The sequence below is a fragment of the Botrytis byssoidea genome, assembly GCF_014898295.1.
Source record: "Botrytis byssoidea strain MUCL 94 chromosome Unknown BBYS_005, whole genome shotgun sequence".
In the NCBI taxonomy this organism is placed as follows: Eukaryota; Fungi; Ascomycota; class Leotiomycetes; order Helotiales; family Sclerotiniaceae; genus Botrytis; species Botrytis byssoidea.
This window is the reverse complement of record NW_024065846.1, coordinates 109,333-126,044: the sequence shown is the minus strand read 5'-3', so window position 1 is coordinate 126,044 and position 16,712 is coordinate 109,333. Positions and strand designations below refer to the sequence as shown.

Genomic DNA, 16,712 nt, shown 5'->3' with positions numbered 1-16,712 from the left:
ATACAATTCCGTGGCCTCTTTGTTCCAACTGGATAAGCATTGGTGTTATTGCCATTTATGAGTCTCAGAATGTGCGGTTGCAGGGAGTCTTCTTGAGGCGACTAGAATTCGATAAAGAACTTACTTGATGGGTGCACCCACAGGGAGAAGCTAAGCTGGTCTCGATGTGTCAGATTTCTTATCAGAATTAGTTTTTTGGACAAGCTTTGTGTCTAGAAGACACGAGATTTGTCAAGTTTTGGTTGTATACTAGATCGAGCTCTAGTTCTGGGAGTAGAGTGAAGATACGAGGGGCTTCGTGTAAGGAAAACATGGATCAACCATATTAGGCACTAATTCCAGATATTGTTTCTTTCTTCATCTCACCATATCAGTCTCTTTGTTTCTCAGGGGACATCCCCCTCGGGTATATATTACAATACCATTCATTCATTCCAACTCTCATTCTTCACAAACTTCAATTACATCGACCTTTCATACCCTCGAACCATCACCACATCCAATCTCAGCAGACTATGAGAGGATTTCGAGCCACATGGCGCGCAAGCCAAGCCTCTCCTTCGGTAGAAGCGACAGTTACCGAGCCTGAACACCATTGTACATGCACGAAAGTGACCGTTCAACAGCAACCTTCCGGAATATATATCGGTGTATTCCCAGCACTGGCTGTATCTTTTGTGTTATGCATAGGCTTGATATTCTCATGGCCATCGGTAGAAAACAAAAAAGCTTGTGCTGGATGGTTTTGCAACTTTCGGAGGGGATGAGGTTGCGTTAGGTAAACTTGGCGTTTAAATTTTAATGTTTCTGCAAGTTTTTGAGTACATGATGATGTGATACTTCGAATCTACCGCATTGTGATATCATTCCCTTTCCATAGAATAGCTCTAGATTATATCAGATCTCTACTTGAGCATGTTTCAAAACATATCACTTATCAACTCCTGCACTTTCTCAAGCTCTCCTACTTTACAAAAGACCTTTGATAACACTTCGAAATCGTTCCACATATTTCTTCTCAAACACCACATCTATATACAAATAGTCTGAGTTTCCATATCTTATATTCACTTACAATGATTTTTTCCTCACACGAATCAAATCAAGACACAAAATTTACACACAACTTTACAACTCAAATCGTAAGTATGCAGCCTCGCAATACAATCCCTGAAATCATGGCTTCTGGTTCTGAAATCAAATCTACAAACATGAAATCATCTCTTACAAACGAAGTACGATCACACCGCCGAAATCCCGCTTTCAATAGTGCGCGCCTAGGAATAGCATATTGTGGTCATTACTCGCCCGAGCAAAGATGTCGCCTACCTCTACCACCCATGACACAGCAAGAGCCCACTAGTACCGAAAGTGCACTGTCAGAATCTTCGAACCTTACAACCCCCTCACCCATCAACGAAGTTCGATCCACAAAACATACATCTCATTATCTCTCCCCTCCAACTCCGCCGCGTAACCAAGACAACAAAATTCCATCCCTCATCCGCCGTATCTTCGAAGTAAACAACCGCGATACCAATTTCCTGACTCTCTGGAAACCACATCTCGATGATCTGACCTCGACTACCTGTATGAGAAATCGGGTTGCGTTGGAAATGGTGGCAGGGTTGCAAAATTTGCGGAACCGAGAAGTCAAGTCAGGCATTTATAAATTTGCCTTGGGCATGTTTTGGGGGCATCTTTCTTCGTATGTGTTTAGAGTCTAGTCTCTCCTGGGATTGGTTTGGCTGTTCTGGTGGTTTATGCGTCTATTTCTTGGAAAGCTTGGCGTGGGATTTGGGTTGAAGAGAGTTTTCTCAAAGTGTACGTTTAGTGATGTGGTTGGGTACGGGTAACACGTTGGCAATTTTTTTGAATAACGATTAGGGTTGGGTCGTGCAAAAATGAGTACGAAACTCGCCTTTTACAAGCGCTGGATGAGTTTGATCACGAGACTTGACACGAATTTGAATGGCAGGATAATTTCTGGGTCGGTTTGGCATGGTACACTTGTGACTATGGTAGTATTGGGAGTTGAGTTATGATTAGCTACGCAAATCAACAGAGCTAGCTTGGTAGATGTACGAGTTCTCTGTTACTTTTCATCTTCTTCTTGAAATCTCAGAGTGTGTATGGTAGGTTATGCTAGCAAGTTCCATAAGCATGTATGTTTTCATATGTAAAGCACAATAGTCTACAATTCATGAAGCTCTATTAATTTCCAGAATATGTTGATGTTATACATGTATACATATCACATACAGTTTCTCGTATAAAAGTAATTCTAAATCATATTCACACCTAGGACTTCGATCTTAATATCGAGAGCACAAACTTCATTCTCGACCAAGCAATCTACATCTTTCTCATGACACGTCTACTTAGCCAGTCAAATCATGGGTTCCGTCTTTTCATCTATATTCGGATCGAGCTATTTTCAATCCCAGGATACTCATACCACTAGTGAAAACTCTTCTTGCAATTCAAGTTCAGTTCGAACTTCCTTTTCTTCAATATGGTCTTCAGAATCGGAATTCGATAGAGCTGAAGCTGCTGGTTCTCCCTCGAGTGGCATGATTGGTAGAAGTAAATGTTAACACTACGCCGAAATATCACTTCATCATTGAAACCCTTTGAATCAATTGGAAACAGAGAAGGGTGGAAATGGAGACTAGAAAGAGTACTTGGGTTGAGTTGCGGAGATTAGGTAGTTCGGAATTGATCTGGCAATAGGAGTTCGCTGGGATGAATGTATTTGATGAAAACAGAACGGACAATTCGACTTTGCTTGGAGTCATTACGAAGAATAGGTAATGCGAGACATCTATTGCTATTGAATTACAACTTGTCTTTCATTTACGTATGCTTCCATCCACGTCTTTCCATTGTGAATATTGAATGATCACCTTGATACTTATGAGATAGGCTCCGAATGATCATTTTGTCAGGGGAAACGACGAGACGCGAGAAGATTATCGAAGTGAAGTTTCCATAGATCATTCTAGCAATCGAATTTTTGGAATCATTCAGATCACACCAAGAAACTCACTAGAAATTCCTTGGCTTCTAGTCTCTATATCTTTGAAGCATAAAAGGAAATTACCCCGTACTGATATCTTCTCTCTCATAGTACTCAAAAAGTCCACATCACAACACTACACTTCCTCAAACTTCTCATCCCAAAGCAACTCTCAACAATCCATAATGGGATCCTACTTCTCGACTCCACACACCGAAGACAGTGATTCCCCCATATCTCAAACCGCCAACTATTCTAACTATCAATCATCATGGTTCACGCACCCTTCCACAGGTGACTCTTAGACCGCCGGATTCATAAGCCCGAATAACACCACCAGTCGTCCGCGAAGCAATCCTTACTCTAGTAAATATCTTGATCCAAGCTGGGTTACTCCAATTGTTCGGAGTGATAATTCTCGCAGATTCACATAGATTTTGGGTGCAGATGAGGTGTGTGTTGTTGAAGCTTGCTATGTAGAGACTCGTATAGCTTGATATCGGGTTCTGGTATCAGAAATTTTCGATTATGTCTCCACTGAATACTATCCCTTTGATGAGATCTCGTAATTCGGGGAATACAGATTGGATGATAACTGCTACAGTCAGAGAGGAGAGGTTATAGTGATCGTGATAATAGTGCATTGCAACGAGCATTCAGACCAGGAGAAAAAAATGCAGAATAAGATCAAAACATTAGTGGCAACGTAGCCAAAATCGAATCCAATGAATCCTGCCATCAAAATAACCCAGTGAATATTTTTCCTCCGCAACTGCCAATTAACTCACGAGAATAGCCGTACAAACGTGAAACAATCCAATCTCATGCCAATTTGTATAATAGAAACGCGTTGTTTTACTCCCCCTGATGTATATGAGAAACTTCCTTTTGCAGACCAAATCGTCGTTCATATCTACCAGAATATCAGGTTACATTTATAGACATCATTCCCGATGTCGTTGGAATCCTCACCATATAAAACATAAGCAATATCATGCAGTACTCGTGCAGCTAGAAAGTATGCAACTCCTGCTTCAAAAAGATTAAGCTGCTATAGGGAAACTCCCTAGTGCTTGAAAGAAGCATAAATCATTGGAATTTTTACTAAAAGTAGTAGGGCTTCAATATAAGCAAGCCATTCAATTGATTCATTTTCCAAAATCTCCATTTAATATAGTGGAATTGAAAGAAGCAGTGAATTCTATTGGTTTATTAAAGTCGATATAGTGTATTGTAGCGCTGGAGTTGTATACTTTCTGGTAGCACAAGTAAGTTTACAATTCCCTGAGATCGATCATCAGAGCAAGCGTATAAGCCAGTTAGCATACTGCCACCACCCATTTCCCACATCGATTTTGTCATAATCACTATACCAATTGCTAATAAAACTATAGTCAATTAACCTTCAGAACACAATTTACTTATAAACATACTTTCCGCCATTATCGTATACAATATTGAGGACTCGCAACATCTTTTTCTAGGTACCTACCTATCTCTAATAAACTAACCAAATCTCCAAAAAGTGGACACTCGCCCCTCCTCGCTTAAATCTCTTCCAGAAAACTTTTCTCGCTAAACAACATTATTTTATAGTCCCATCCCCAACCGTCACCTCCATCAAATACAACCAATAATCCGGCATGGTGTAGTGGCTAGCATTTCCGCCTCTCATTGGAAGCTTGACACCTTCAATCAGGTCGCGGGAGACCGGGGTTCAATTCCCCGTACCGGAACTAACTTTTGCTGGTTTGGGGTGGTGGGATGGTGGTGTGCGGTATATGATATCTTTTTTGATAATTTGGGAAAGGGGAGGGGAATGAATGCTTTTAGTTTGGGTGACTGGATGCAGTCAGGTGAAGTGGTTTTGATAGGGACTGTATGAGATGAGTAACTACTTTGCGTAGTGTATGGGGATGATTTCTCCACCCGCCTGAGCGAGAGAACAGATGGCCATTTACATTTCTACCATTTCTCAAATACATTATATGACATACAAATATATAGCATAGATACAAAACTCTGCCCTAGAGATCAAAAGTAGACGTACACATTTTCTCTTGATACCCTGCCAAACTCTCATGGCTCATCCTTCCCACCCACCGACCAAGATTCCATACACGTGAAACATCACATCGAATCAATTAGCTCTCTGCTCATCCATAAAAGAATCTTTCACACTATTCTCCTCATCGTCTTTCCAACAAGACTTACTTAGCATTATTGTATCAAGTCAAATACACACATACGACCAAGCTCATGAAAACTCTATATCTCACACACACACACATACAAGCCCACCCACCACCACAATAATCTACAGCCTAACCCCCTACCCAAAGATATCCGTCGCACATCTATCCACCAAGCCATTTCTAAACCTCTCCTCCAACTCCTCTTTCCCCCCCTCAATCGTCACTCCCTTCTCTCTCAACCTCTCCCTCATAATTTCCCTCGCTACTTTCCCTACCTCCTTAACAAAAGCTCCTCCACCACAAACATACACTCTCGCGCCCTCATCCCACAACCTCAAAATATCCTTCTTATCCTTATCCGCCAACATCCTCTGTTGCACATACTTGTATCCCTGACCCATTCTCATCGTCTCCCTTTCACTTGGCGGAGACTCTGAATCGCGCGAAAAAGAATATCGGATATCGACTACACCGAGGTCTTTCCATCTGTCGAGTTCCCGCGCATATAGACGATCGGATGTCGAAGATCTACATCCGACGAATAGAATCGCGGGGGCAAGTTTGCGGTCCGGTGATGCAGCGGCTTGCATGGCGCGCTGTTGGATGAAGCCTCTGAAGGGGGCGATTCCGGTACCAGCGCAAAACATGAGGAGAGGAGTCCGTTCGATGGCTAAGTGGAGACGAAAGAGTTTCTTGCTACTGGGTCGGACGGAGACTTTGATAGGGTCTCCGGGGAGAAGGGAAGAGAGATAGGTTCCACAGATACCGGCGTAGTGGCCCGGGCCGGAGAAGGAGGGTATGGAGAGAACGTTGTAGGTTATTGTGCATGTGTTCGGGGAATGGAGAGGAGAGGAGGAGATGGAGTAGTAGCGGACTCGTAGGGGAGAGAGAGAAGAAAGAAAATCGCGGAAATTGAGCTTCGCTGATGGGTGTGCTTCTAGGAGGTCAATAATACTTAGACGTTTGGTGAGAACTTGTTGTTCGTAGATGTCTGAATCCGTAGATATGGTTGCGAGGTATTGTTTCAAATTTTGGTCAGTAGTGGAATTGGCCATTGTTTGAAGCATCTAAATTTAGTTCAGATAATGTATGAGAAGGTGGAGATGTTTGTATAGAGTACACACCTTTTTACTAACAAGTTCGAACAGCTCTACATACCCCGCCAATGTATCTCTAATCGAAAGCGGAGTATCAAGTGGCAAAGTACCCAAACTTTGACCTTTGATAACAATAGTCGAATCCCAAGCTAGTCCAAATACTTTCATAACCCTTCTAACATTCTGATTAGAATTGACCGGAAGAACAGCAAGATAATCTCCACTTTCATATGTCATATCGGGGGGAAGTTCAATTTCTAGATGACGTTTCTCAGGTATTCCTGGTGCTGTTGATACTTGAGCTTCAACTACAACACCATCTTGGACATCTTGTCGAAAACTTGTAACACCTGGTTGAGTAGAAATTTCAAGATGCATTCCTGTTTCCAAGACTGCGTCTTGAGATTTCGAACCACGGCTGAGTTTTGGCCAAAAAGTTTTATTTAACCAGTCATCGAAATCACCAGATAGATCTCCTTTGGCCGCATCTGAGAGACCTCTCGGTACAAGTCTTAAACTTCCGAATTCGGCCATGCGATTATCAACTATTGTTGGTATTTTTTGAAATGTAGCTCTCCAATCACCTGATACCCATTAGATCCAGACACACAACTTTGGAATAATTTGACTTACTATGACCACAACCAAAGGCAGCAAATTGCGTTCCTGAGAGTGCAGTTGGCTCTCATTTTTCTAACCAACTGACGAATCTAGCTGCATTGTCTGGTGGATGGCCCTCATATGAAGCTGTAATGATAACAATATGTTGAGATTTAGGTAATGCTCCAACTACACTATTCAATTCCAAAACTATGGCTTCAAAGCCATTTCCAGCAGCTGTCGAAGCCATTCTTTGTGCGAAAGCAAGACAACTTCCTGTGTTTGATCCATAAAGTATCGTCATGGGCTTAGAATGTAACTTTAGGCGCGAGATATTTGGTAGTTCTGAAGAAGGCACCGTGGACTTTTCTGGTGACTTAATACTTGACGATATTGAAATCCTAGAAGATGTTCAAGATCCATTGCTGTCATACCATGACGCAGTGTAGCTCGTATTATAAGATCTTGTGGTTTGATAGTAAGTGTTTGCTTGATGCGTAATTTATATCCCGGATCATGAAGACGAAAATCAAAGTTTTGTAGAAGCATAGCTGCAACCATCAATGCCTCTTACCATGCAAATGCACGTCCAATACATGCTCTGACTCCACTTCCAAATGGCTATTGATTATGTTAGCTTGGCCAGATGAGATTAATATGTACACTTACTTTCCAAGCCGCACTTGGTAAGTTCTTGAAATTATCTCCCATCATACGTTCTGGTTTAAATTCATTTGCATCAGATCCATAAACGTTAGGATCCTGTTGCACAGCCCCAAGTAGCACAATGATCTTGTCAGTGGGTTCGATTTTATATTTTCCGCGGGAAAAAGTCGCGCTTTCTCCACTAACACCCTTGACAAGCCGTTTTGACACAACTGGAGCAGTTGGCGTGAGTCGTAACGATTCTCTGAGTACGCCACTTAAGTATTCGAACTTATTGAGATGCTCCACACGAACAGGTCCTCTACCGACCACTTGGTCTACTTTGCGCTGAGTTGCATTATATGCATCTAGATTTTTCAACAAATTAAGGAAAGCAAATGAGAGCAGCTTAGACGTGGTTTCATGACCTTGTTATTAAGTTAGCTATGAGTAGCGAAGAGTTTTAACATGTAACATACCAGTGATCAAAAACGTGATCATGTTAGCTATGATTAAATCATCTCTCATTTCATCCTTATTCTTAGGATCTTTTCCACTAAGCATCGCATTCAAAAGATCCTTTTTTTCTGTAGGGTTTTGTTTTCGATGTTGCACCAAGCCTTGAGAAATCTCAAACATATAGTCTAGATCTTTTTGGAATTTGGCGTTCTTCTTCCGCATCAAACTGGTAACAAACCCTGGTCGTCTAACTCTATCCCCGGATTCGGAGAGAAATCCCACCATTGCATCAACAAATGGATGCATCTTATCTGTATAGAAAGAATTGAACCTGAAATCCATTGCACAAAGCGCAATTGTATCTAGAGTTAGTCTGGTAAAATCATCCGTCATTGTTATAGGCTCTGATGGACCTAATCTAGCCCATTTCAAGAGTAATTGATTTCCGATGTCTTGCATTTCTTTTCTATTGTCAGAAATCGTGTACCTTTGAATGATAGAATCTTGAAAAACTTACGATCATACATCTGTTCGATAGCCAATGGTCCAAAAGCAGGTACAAGAATTCTATGTGCTTGACCCCAATCCGGATCATCATTCGTCGCTGTAAACATACCAGATGGTCGATCATCCTTTTTTGAAAGTGCCATTGGTGGTGCCTTTTCGAATCGACTTTCATCACAAAGTTCTTCCATCATCTCCACGGAACTAACGACGATTACTCTAGCACTTCCTCTGGTCAATTTGTATATGGGGCCATATTCGACGGCCATATGTTCGAGTGCTCTAAGTGGAGCTTCTTCATCCTTAAGATCCAACAAATTTCCCACGAGGGGTTTGGCTTTTGGCCCAGGAATTGCTGTTGTCATTTTGCACTGTCTACAAGAAACGATTGCGAAAAAAAAAATACCAAGAAACGAAGACTTACCATTTCTCGGGATTTATACTTATATAGTTTTATATCAAAGGGAAATCAGCATTGTTCAGCCGTAAGTAAGCCCACTAGGCATTCTGCTCGCAACTCTTCCCAAAACGACGAATTATTGAGGTCTCACGCAAAAAATCATCACGAGTAACTGTTCGCGGATGGGTTGTCGCCATGAATATCAATTGATGTGGGAATTGCCTCTTTGGGCATCCAGTGCGAGTGGGACAATCCTCTGAAATCTTTGAACAGTGATTGGCCTTTTGTAATCCCGAATTGTGGGTGTGGCTGAGCTCATGTATTCGATGTGCATTCTTCGCAATGTAAGTCCGCGACATATCATTGCCGGTAGGTATCAGACCATTGTTGAACTGATATTTTGAAGTTGTATAAATCATTTAGGCAAATCCAACTCACTTGGGTTCGACTTGTTCAAAGAAGAATATGCTGGTGCATTATATGAGAGAATATAATATGGCTGTGCAGCACACCCTTCAAGAGTCCTAGCGATAGACAGATGGACATGTGGCACCAGGGAATCCAAGTTCTGAACCAGCCTCATAAGTGTATCTGGAAATATCATGATCGTCAACGATATGATTACCAAAAGTAGGTATATTGGCTGATCTGATGTTGATGTTGAACTCGAGAGTCGAGACGAAGATAGATAGACAACTGCATTCAGCCACATGCTAGCTGCATGGTTAGAAGCTACCCTGGTGCTTATCCTTGTACTAAACTAAGGTTGCAGTTGAACGTCAAGATTGCCAATACTGGAACAGCATCAAGTAGGTACTCGGTACGAACCTAGTAGATCTCAAAGGGTTCTAAATATATAAATCTCCCTCACCTCTGATAAGGAGAAGTGAAGAGGGTAGCATCACGTGATTTGTATTTACCTTCTCGCACCGAGTACGATGCGCCAATACGACACGATGATGAAAAGTCCACAGAAAAACGTCACTCGCAAGGCTGAGCTTTGTGTTTCCGCAGTGCCGACATATCTTGGCGGGGGGTTCGATTAACAACGGAGAAGACAATCAAAAAGTTTTCACTCTCCAGAAGAATTTATATAAAGCAATGTAAAAACTATTCTACGAGGGTCTATCCAAAGACCTCAAAATCAATAATATAATTCACCTGTCAGAATGTCATCTCCAACACGTCGATCACCAGCATTATCACAATCTCCTTCACCAAGTCTCCACTCTCCAATACTTCCTGAAGCTCCCAAGGAAAGCGCGGTAGTGAGGGTAAGCTATCTTCATCTGATCCCAATATCTGCCATGCAAAATTCTAATCGAATACACAGCTTATCATCGCCCCTATTACCTTCATTTCATTCCTCATCTCTCTCTTGATCATCGATAGCCGTAATAGTTATCTTCGCATTCACCAACACTCGGAACCCCGGACGTATCCCAATACTTTCATCGGGCGCATTCAAGAATTTCTTCACAAATTAATCTTCAAACCACAACCATATGCGTATATCAAATCACCATCTCGAGGACAAAAGGCGGAGGGGATCAAGAGAAAGGAAGAGGAGCCATGGCATTGGAATACTAAACAAAAGAAGATGATGAAGATGGAGGTTTCGGATGCTTTTAAGTTTAGACAATGGGTATTAATTGGAATGGCGGTTGTCGCAATGGGAGTCGGGTTGCTGGTTTTGTATCTTGCGAATTGGATATGGCAGGTTTGGTATTGAGATATTGTGGATAGCTATCCGACATTTTGAAAAAGAAGGACATATTGGATATAGGACGGAGGAGATATGTTGTGCTGGGATGAGTTTGAATACCAAAACGGAAATAATATCTAGGTACACCAGGCCCAGGTATTCTGGATACTATGTGTCAAAGAAGAGCACGACATGATGATAATCATATTGAAAAGCTCCTAGCAGCTGAGCATATGAGGAATCTCATCGTTATCGTCACCAAAGCAATCCAATAGCTCTGATGTTAGACATACTCAATCAATCATCCAAGTACTCAGGTCAATGTCTACTACTAATCTTGCATCCAATCGTTCAATCATGACACAATACAATAAATAATACTTGGGCCGTACACTCTCGAGACACTTTACTGTAATGCATGGATTATCGGATGAAACCAAGAAGAAGTTCCGCTTCAAGTATACTGGGTAGGTGGTTATGTAAGCTCAGAACTTTCAATATACGAGTTACCTACCTGGTGTGTGAAGTGAAGTTTGGAAATCAAAAGCAAATAGAGAGAGGAAAGAAAAGAAAAGAAGTTTATAATAATAATAAGCTATAGGTGAGTGAGAGAACAAACAGGTAGGTAGTGAATCTTTAAAGCTGAATTCCAATTTACAAACACAAACTTCTTCACTTCTTCCTTTCTTCAAGAAGACAGTCAATATCAAGCTTCTTTTTCTCTTCCTAAGAACCTTCATCTCTTATCGGCAAAGCTCCATCCACGATAACCTTATCGCCCGCCGCCCACGAGATTTTCAATTTTTCTTCCCAAGAGCTTCAACCTTCCAACTTTCAACGCGTTTTGGCGCGATTTCTTTTCTGGACTGTTAAGTGCTCCACTATTGAAAAAGCAAAGGCAATTAGCTTTCATAGTGCACCCAACCAATTGCACTTCTTCAATCTTCTCAATGCCGTTGATTTGTGGCCTTGTCTCTCTTGTTTGCACATCAGCACACTTCTGCTGTTTCGCATAAGCTTAACTTCTTGAAGGGATCAAAAATATTCATCATGAATTCCTTAATTGACCCCCCCGCCTCTCCGGGCTTTTCACTGCGAGTGAAAGTCTTTACACCAGATGCTGCAGAGGAAAATGATCGTCCAATCCGTTGCTTTCGAGTTATTACATCACCAAATATTACCATCAGAGAGTTTTGCACAGAAGCCTCAAGAGTTCACGAAATCAATTATGGCCAGTAAGTAGTGTTTGCGCTTCTACGAATATGATGTTGGGTTGCAAGGTTGACATTAATACTTACTGACTGCTTCTTCCTCTAGACCACTTGCGATCAAGAAGTGTATGGACGATGAATTATTTGACGTCACTCAGAACGATCTGATAGGACCTCTATTTACCAATATGTCTACTATTCGAATCATAAAAGCTCCCAATAAACCAAATGTCCGAGACTCACTTCCTCCAACGTCAGCGCTTCGATTCAACCCAATGAGTGTTCTTGGCCAGAAAAGAGATAGGTCACCGATAAATGGAACCGCCGAATCATTCTGGAATCCACAAAAACGTCAGAGAACGGCCATAGATCCTGATAAACCAATTCCTTCTCGAGAAGTCGAGTCATATACCGGCGGAAGGTTGGAAGGTATCCCAGAGAACCCAGAAGCCACAATTCCAGATTCGCAACAGAGTGCTATATTAGGTCATGAGGATGAGGACAATGATGTTGTGCCAAATGTAAGAGAGGATTCTCCCATGATCTCCGACACCCCACCCCCATCATCTCTATCGCCAGTGAAGAGACGTCTTGTCCGCCAAAGTCATGCCATAACTAATTATATCACAAAGTTTTCAACCAAGAATACCAATGCGCAACCCAACAGCGATCCAAAAGAACTTGTTAGTCCGTTTAAAGAGCCCCCGCCACGGAAGCAGGGCACACCAAAGGACATCACAGGAGCAAAAAGTGCAAGCTATCACATTCAAAGAGCTACCGATAGAGGTCGATCCGTTTCAACGACTGCGACAAGTCCAATGGCAAATGAACCACAACTTCCTTCCCATCCTCACTCAAGTTCTTCTAAGAAGCCAAAGACCTCGGAAACAAGTCTGCCGGCTGCGAAATCAAACAATTTGAAGAATCGATCATCTAGGAATGAGGGGAATATTTACGACGACTTCGGTTCGGATTCTGAGGAAATAAAGGTTCCACAATCAAAACTTAAACTCAAAAAGTCTTCATCAGCAGGGCTACCTGGCCTTGAGAGGCTAGCCAACTCACCCTCAAACCAGAATCGCCATCTTTCCAAGACCTCTGAATCTGCTTCAGCTACTCATGAGCTACCCTTGACGCCAAAGAGTAGAATACGCGAGGAGGAATTGCGCAAGAAGAAAGAAAGTGAGGAGGCCGCAAAGGAGGCGCGGAATGCGGCTGCAAAAGCTGCCGAGGAACGCAGACGTGAATCCGAAAGAGAAGCCGTGGCTGCAAAAGCCGAGCGAATGCGTAAAGAGAAATCAGAGGAACGTAAGGCAGAAGAGAAGCAGAAGCAAGCTACAAGAAAACAAAAAGAAGACGCTGCTCTTCTAGCTCAAAAACTGAAGGATGAGAAAGAGAAATTGCGCAAACAGATCGAAGAGGATGACAGAATAGAGAGGCAGAATGCCGAAGAGGAGGCAACGAAGAAAGCCGAAGAAGAGTCTAGAAAGTCAGAAGCTCTTGAAGGCTTCAGAAGAGCATCCGGAACTCCACAAGGAAGCCGGAAAGGTACCCCGGTCAATAAACGCAGTACTCCCAGCGCGATACTTCCTCGCCAGTCTTCTACGCCTCATTATCCAAGAGGAAAGAAGTCATCATTGAAAACTTCACGTTCTTCTGAAAGCGTATTGAGCTCTTCACCTGGAGCCCCAGCTCCTAAAGATACCAGTCTAGAGGCTCAGATGCCATTACCATCTAAGGGTCCTAGACGAGTCTCCTTTGACCTTGACAAGACGAATACTCCTATAAAGCCACAACTCCAGAAGACAGCTTTCGTTGACACACCAAAAGAGAAAACAACACCCACACTTACTTCTAGTCAGATTGCAGCCCCAAATCAAACGCCTATTCCTGTACCCAAAACATTTAAGCGCCCTGATCGTAGTGCAACTCCAGTCAGACAGCTGTCACTAAAACCATCTGCTATGAGTCAACCACCATTGATAGCGGGTCGAGCAAGTTCGGTGGCACGATCTGGAACACCTAACCCTAACCCTCAACCGGCATCTAAGAGTATTCCTACCGAGAAAAAACCCTTGGAGAAGAAAACTATCACCCCGGAACCAAAAAAAGCAGCGACATCTACACCCGGCCGTCCAATCCCGATCAAAGGTATGTTAATATCACGCTGAAAGTCATTCAAAAAGCCTCATGGCGTTTATTGCTCTGTCAAACAAGAACAAAAATGAATCGTTGATTACTGAGTACAAGCTAATATCATCCTAGAGAAACCAAAGTCGCCACCTAAGCCCGCTGAAATACCACTCCCTCCAAGTTCAGACAGTTCCAGTTCTGAAGATTCCGATCTTGAAGAAGAGGTTACAATAAAGGAAGAACCAAAAAGATCCATTAGTCCTCCAAATCGACAAATTGAGGAATCAAACAATCCCAACGACCAATCTGATGAGGATGTCGAAATGGGTGAAAATCAGTCATCGCCACGTGATAGTAGATCTCCAGTTGTCTTTCATTCTAATGCACCATCTGGTGATGAGCGGAAATCCTTCAACAAGCACACTCAGAACTCGGCTTCTTCTTCATCAGAAGACGAATCGTCTGACGAAGAAGAATCGGGAGACAATACCTCCGACAAGGAAAATGACACTAAGGTTAAAACAGAAATCAAAGAGACCCAAGACAGTTCAGAAGACGAAGGTGATGGCGGTAGTGATGATGAGGATGTGAAGATGCCAGATGCTCCAGCTCAACGGTTAAGCCCGGAATTGCCAAGCCATGCCCGGAGAACTATGGTCTCTCCTATTAAGACCACAAATCAACGTAAGAACTCCAGCAGCGATGAGGATAATACCCAAGACGAAGTTGATCAACAACTAACATCTGATATCTTCGAAGCTCAAGGTCCATCATTTTCTTCACCCCTCAAGCGACCGATTATTAGACCAACGATTGGTTTCGGCGCAAGTTTATCATCTCTGAATAGTCAGAAAGGAGCCATGTTCAAACCCAAACCCCTGTCAAATGGCCAACCCGCCAAATCAAAATTACAACTTTCATCTCAATTATTGAACAAGGAATTCTCGGAGTCGGAAGAAGATGAGAGTAGCAGTGATGATAGTTCTGACGATGATGATGTTCCAGTTCCAGCAAGCTCAAAAATCCCCTCTTTAACTCAAAGTAATGGTTTGGTTGCCTCAGCAGCCATTGCCGCCGCTGCAGCTAAGAGAATTAAAAATGCTGGTAGTGATTCAGATTCAGATTCTGACAACAGTTCGGATGATGCAATGGAACAAGCGAGAAAATCTTTGATGGCGCAGGTTAACCAATATGGAATGAGTGCTAGTCAAAATACTTTGCTGCAGGGATCACAAATCTCGGTTAATGGTGGGGCACAAAAGGACAATGGAAAAGGGGGTGCAGTGCTTGGCAAAACGAATGGAAATGCAAAGAATTCGAGAAGTGCAGGGAAAGAATTCGCTAAAAAAGGGAAGGACAGGATTACGAACGGGTATGACTTTAAGAGTTATGGATCTTTCAATTGAAAAGTTGGTGGCGGAAGTCGATTAAATATGGGAGGATAAGGGTGTGAGCGCATCAAGGGGACATACGACATCAAGCGCTATTTGTGCATAATTGTGGGGTGAGCTAAGCGGAAGGAGGAGCGCACACTTTTGCTCACGATTATAAAGATTGTGTTTGCAGAGATGATATCCGGTTGATTTGTTTCTTCTCTCATGAGGTATTTGCATAATGGTATGGTGTGTAGGTGTTTGAATTCATTTCAAGAAAGAAAAAAGGGAAATTTTTCTTTATTGGTACAATTTTCGCATATGTCTGTGTTTATCGCTTTGATGCGGGTGGATGGATATATGGGTGGTGTGTTTGGGTATGTGTCTTTTGTTTATAGACGGATGGCGGAAGGGGAAGAGTGCGGCAGAAAGAAAGGCAAAGGGAGGAGGGGTGTGTATATGGGAGGATGGAGAGATAGTAAAGAGAGGATGTTAATATTATGATTTTTAATGATCTGGAGAGAAAGGTGATAAATGATTGGCAGTGGTGGTGCTGGAGGTGGATTGCATAGAAATGGGTAGATAGGTAGATAGGATTGACAAAATATGTAATTTGTAGGTATTTCAAACAGATATCATGATCCGATGACTGACTGCGTTTGGAGTTTTACGTTAATGTGATAAAATATGGTTGTTTTATTTGTGTTGTATACCTTCTGATGAAGAGTCTTGTGGTGGGGTTTTTGAAGTCTATAGATATCTGGGATGGAGATGGTTGTGGTAGAGGAGAGGAGAGGAGAGTTGGATTGGATTGGATTGGATTGGATTGGATTGAATCTGAGAGTTAGGGGTTCTGAGACTGCGATGACGGGTTTGGTGAAATTTGCTGAGATGGAATGTCCGGGATAATCGGGAGGGGTCTTCTCGTGATAAATCTGCATCTCCTTTCTCAATATCAATCATCAATCGCAAATGGAAGGGCTCCGGAATCGGAGTACAGTGGAAAGAGATAAGCGGATTTGAAAATTTGGGCTCGAGGCGAGAGTAGGGGGGGGAGGGAGTAAATTTGCATCAGCCGGCTTCATGGATTATGTTCTCGATTTTGGTTTTGAGAATCGGGAGGGTTTCAATGTGGGAATCGATGTTATTTTTTGAGAAGTTATTTTACTTGTCTTGTCGTATTGAGATGATAGGGGGATTGTTGGAAAATCTTAGAGTTGGAGGTGGAATGGGATAGGGTGTAATGAAATGATGAAGTGTTTGTGGTTGGTTATTTGTGATAGTATTGTGAAGTCGAAGTCGAGGCGGTGGCGATAAGTTTTTGATTTTGAGGTTATGAGGGTTTGAGGGGTTGGGTGGGGAAAGGGAAGG

General features: G+C 42.4%; 4 protein-coding genes across 4 annotated transcripts; 3 read left to right on the top strand and 1 right to left on the bottom strand.

The window, feature by feature from the left end:
* Positions 1-1,148: 1,148 nt before the first annotated feature.
* Positions 1,149-1,727, top strand: EAE97_002850 (uncharacterized protein; the record flags this gene model as incomplete). Its single annotated transcript, XM_038873362.1, has 1 exon — positions 1,149-1,727. The coding sequence occupies one exon, from the start codon at positions 1,149-1,151 to the stop codon at positions 1,725-1,727; it is 579 nt and encodes a 192-aa protein (XP_038735225.1).
* A 3,624-nt stretch (positions 1,728-5,351) lies between these two features.
* On the bottom strand, positions 5,352-8,884 carry EAE97_002849 (uncharacterized protein; the record flags this gene model as incomplete). Its single annotated transcript, XM_038873361.1, has 7 exons — positions 5,352-6,281; positions 6,339-6,895; positions 7,014-7,312; positions 7,486-7,532; positions 7,581-7,984; positions 8,036-8,476; positions 8,533-8,884. The coding sequence occupies 7 exons, from the start codon at positions 8,882-8,884 to the stop codon at positions 5,352-5,354; spliced, it is 3,030 nt and encodes a 1,009-aa protein (XP_038735224.1).
* A 1,204-nt stretch (positions 8,885-10,088) lies between these two features.
* On the top strand, positions 10,089-10,651 carry EAE97_002848 (uncharacterized protein; the record flags this gene model as incomplete). Its single annotated transcript, XM_038873360.1, has 2 exons — positions 10,089-10,193; positions 10,253-10,651. 2 exons carry the CDS (start codon positions 10,089-10,091, stop codon positions 10,649-10,651), a joined length of 504 nt encoding a protein of 167 aa, XP_038735223.1.
* Positions 10,652-11,674: 1,023 nt separating this feature from the next.
* Positions 11,675-15,374, top strand: EAE97_002847 (uncharacterized protein; the record flags this gene model as incomplete). The annotated part of the gene is made up of 3 exons (XM_038873359.1): positions 11,675-11,859; positions 11,942-13,986; positions 14,101-15,374. The coding sequence occupies 3 exons, from the start codon at positions 11,675-11,677 to the stop codon at positions 15,372-15,374; spliced, it is 3,504 nt and encodes a 1,167-aa protein (XP_038735222.1).
* Positions 15,375-16,712: the final 1,338 nt, after the last annotated feature.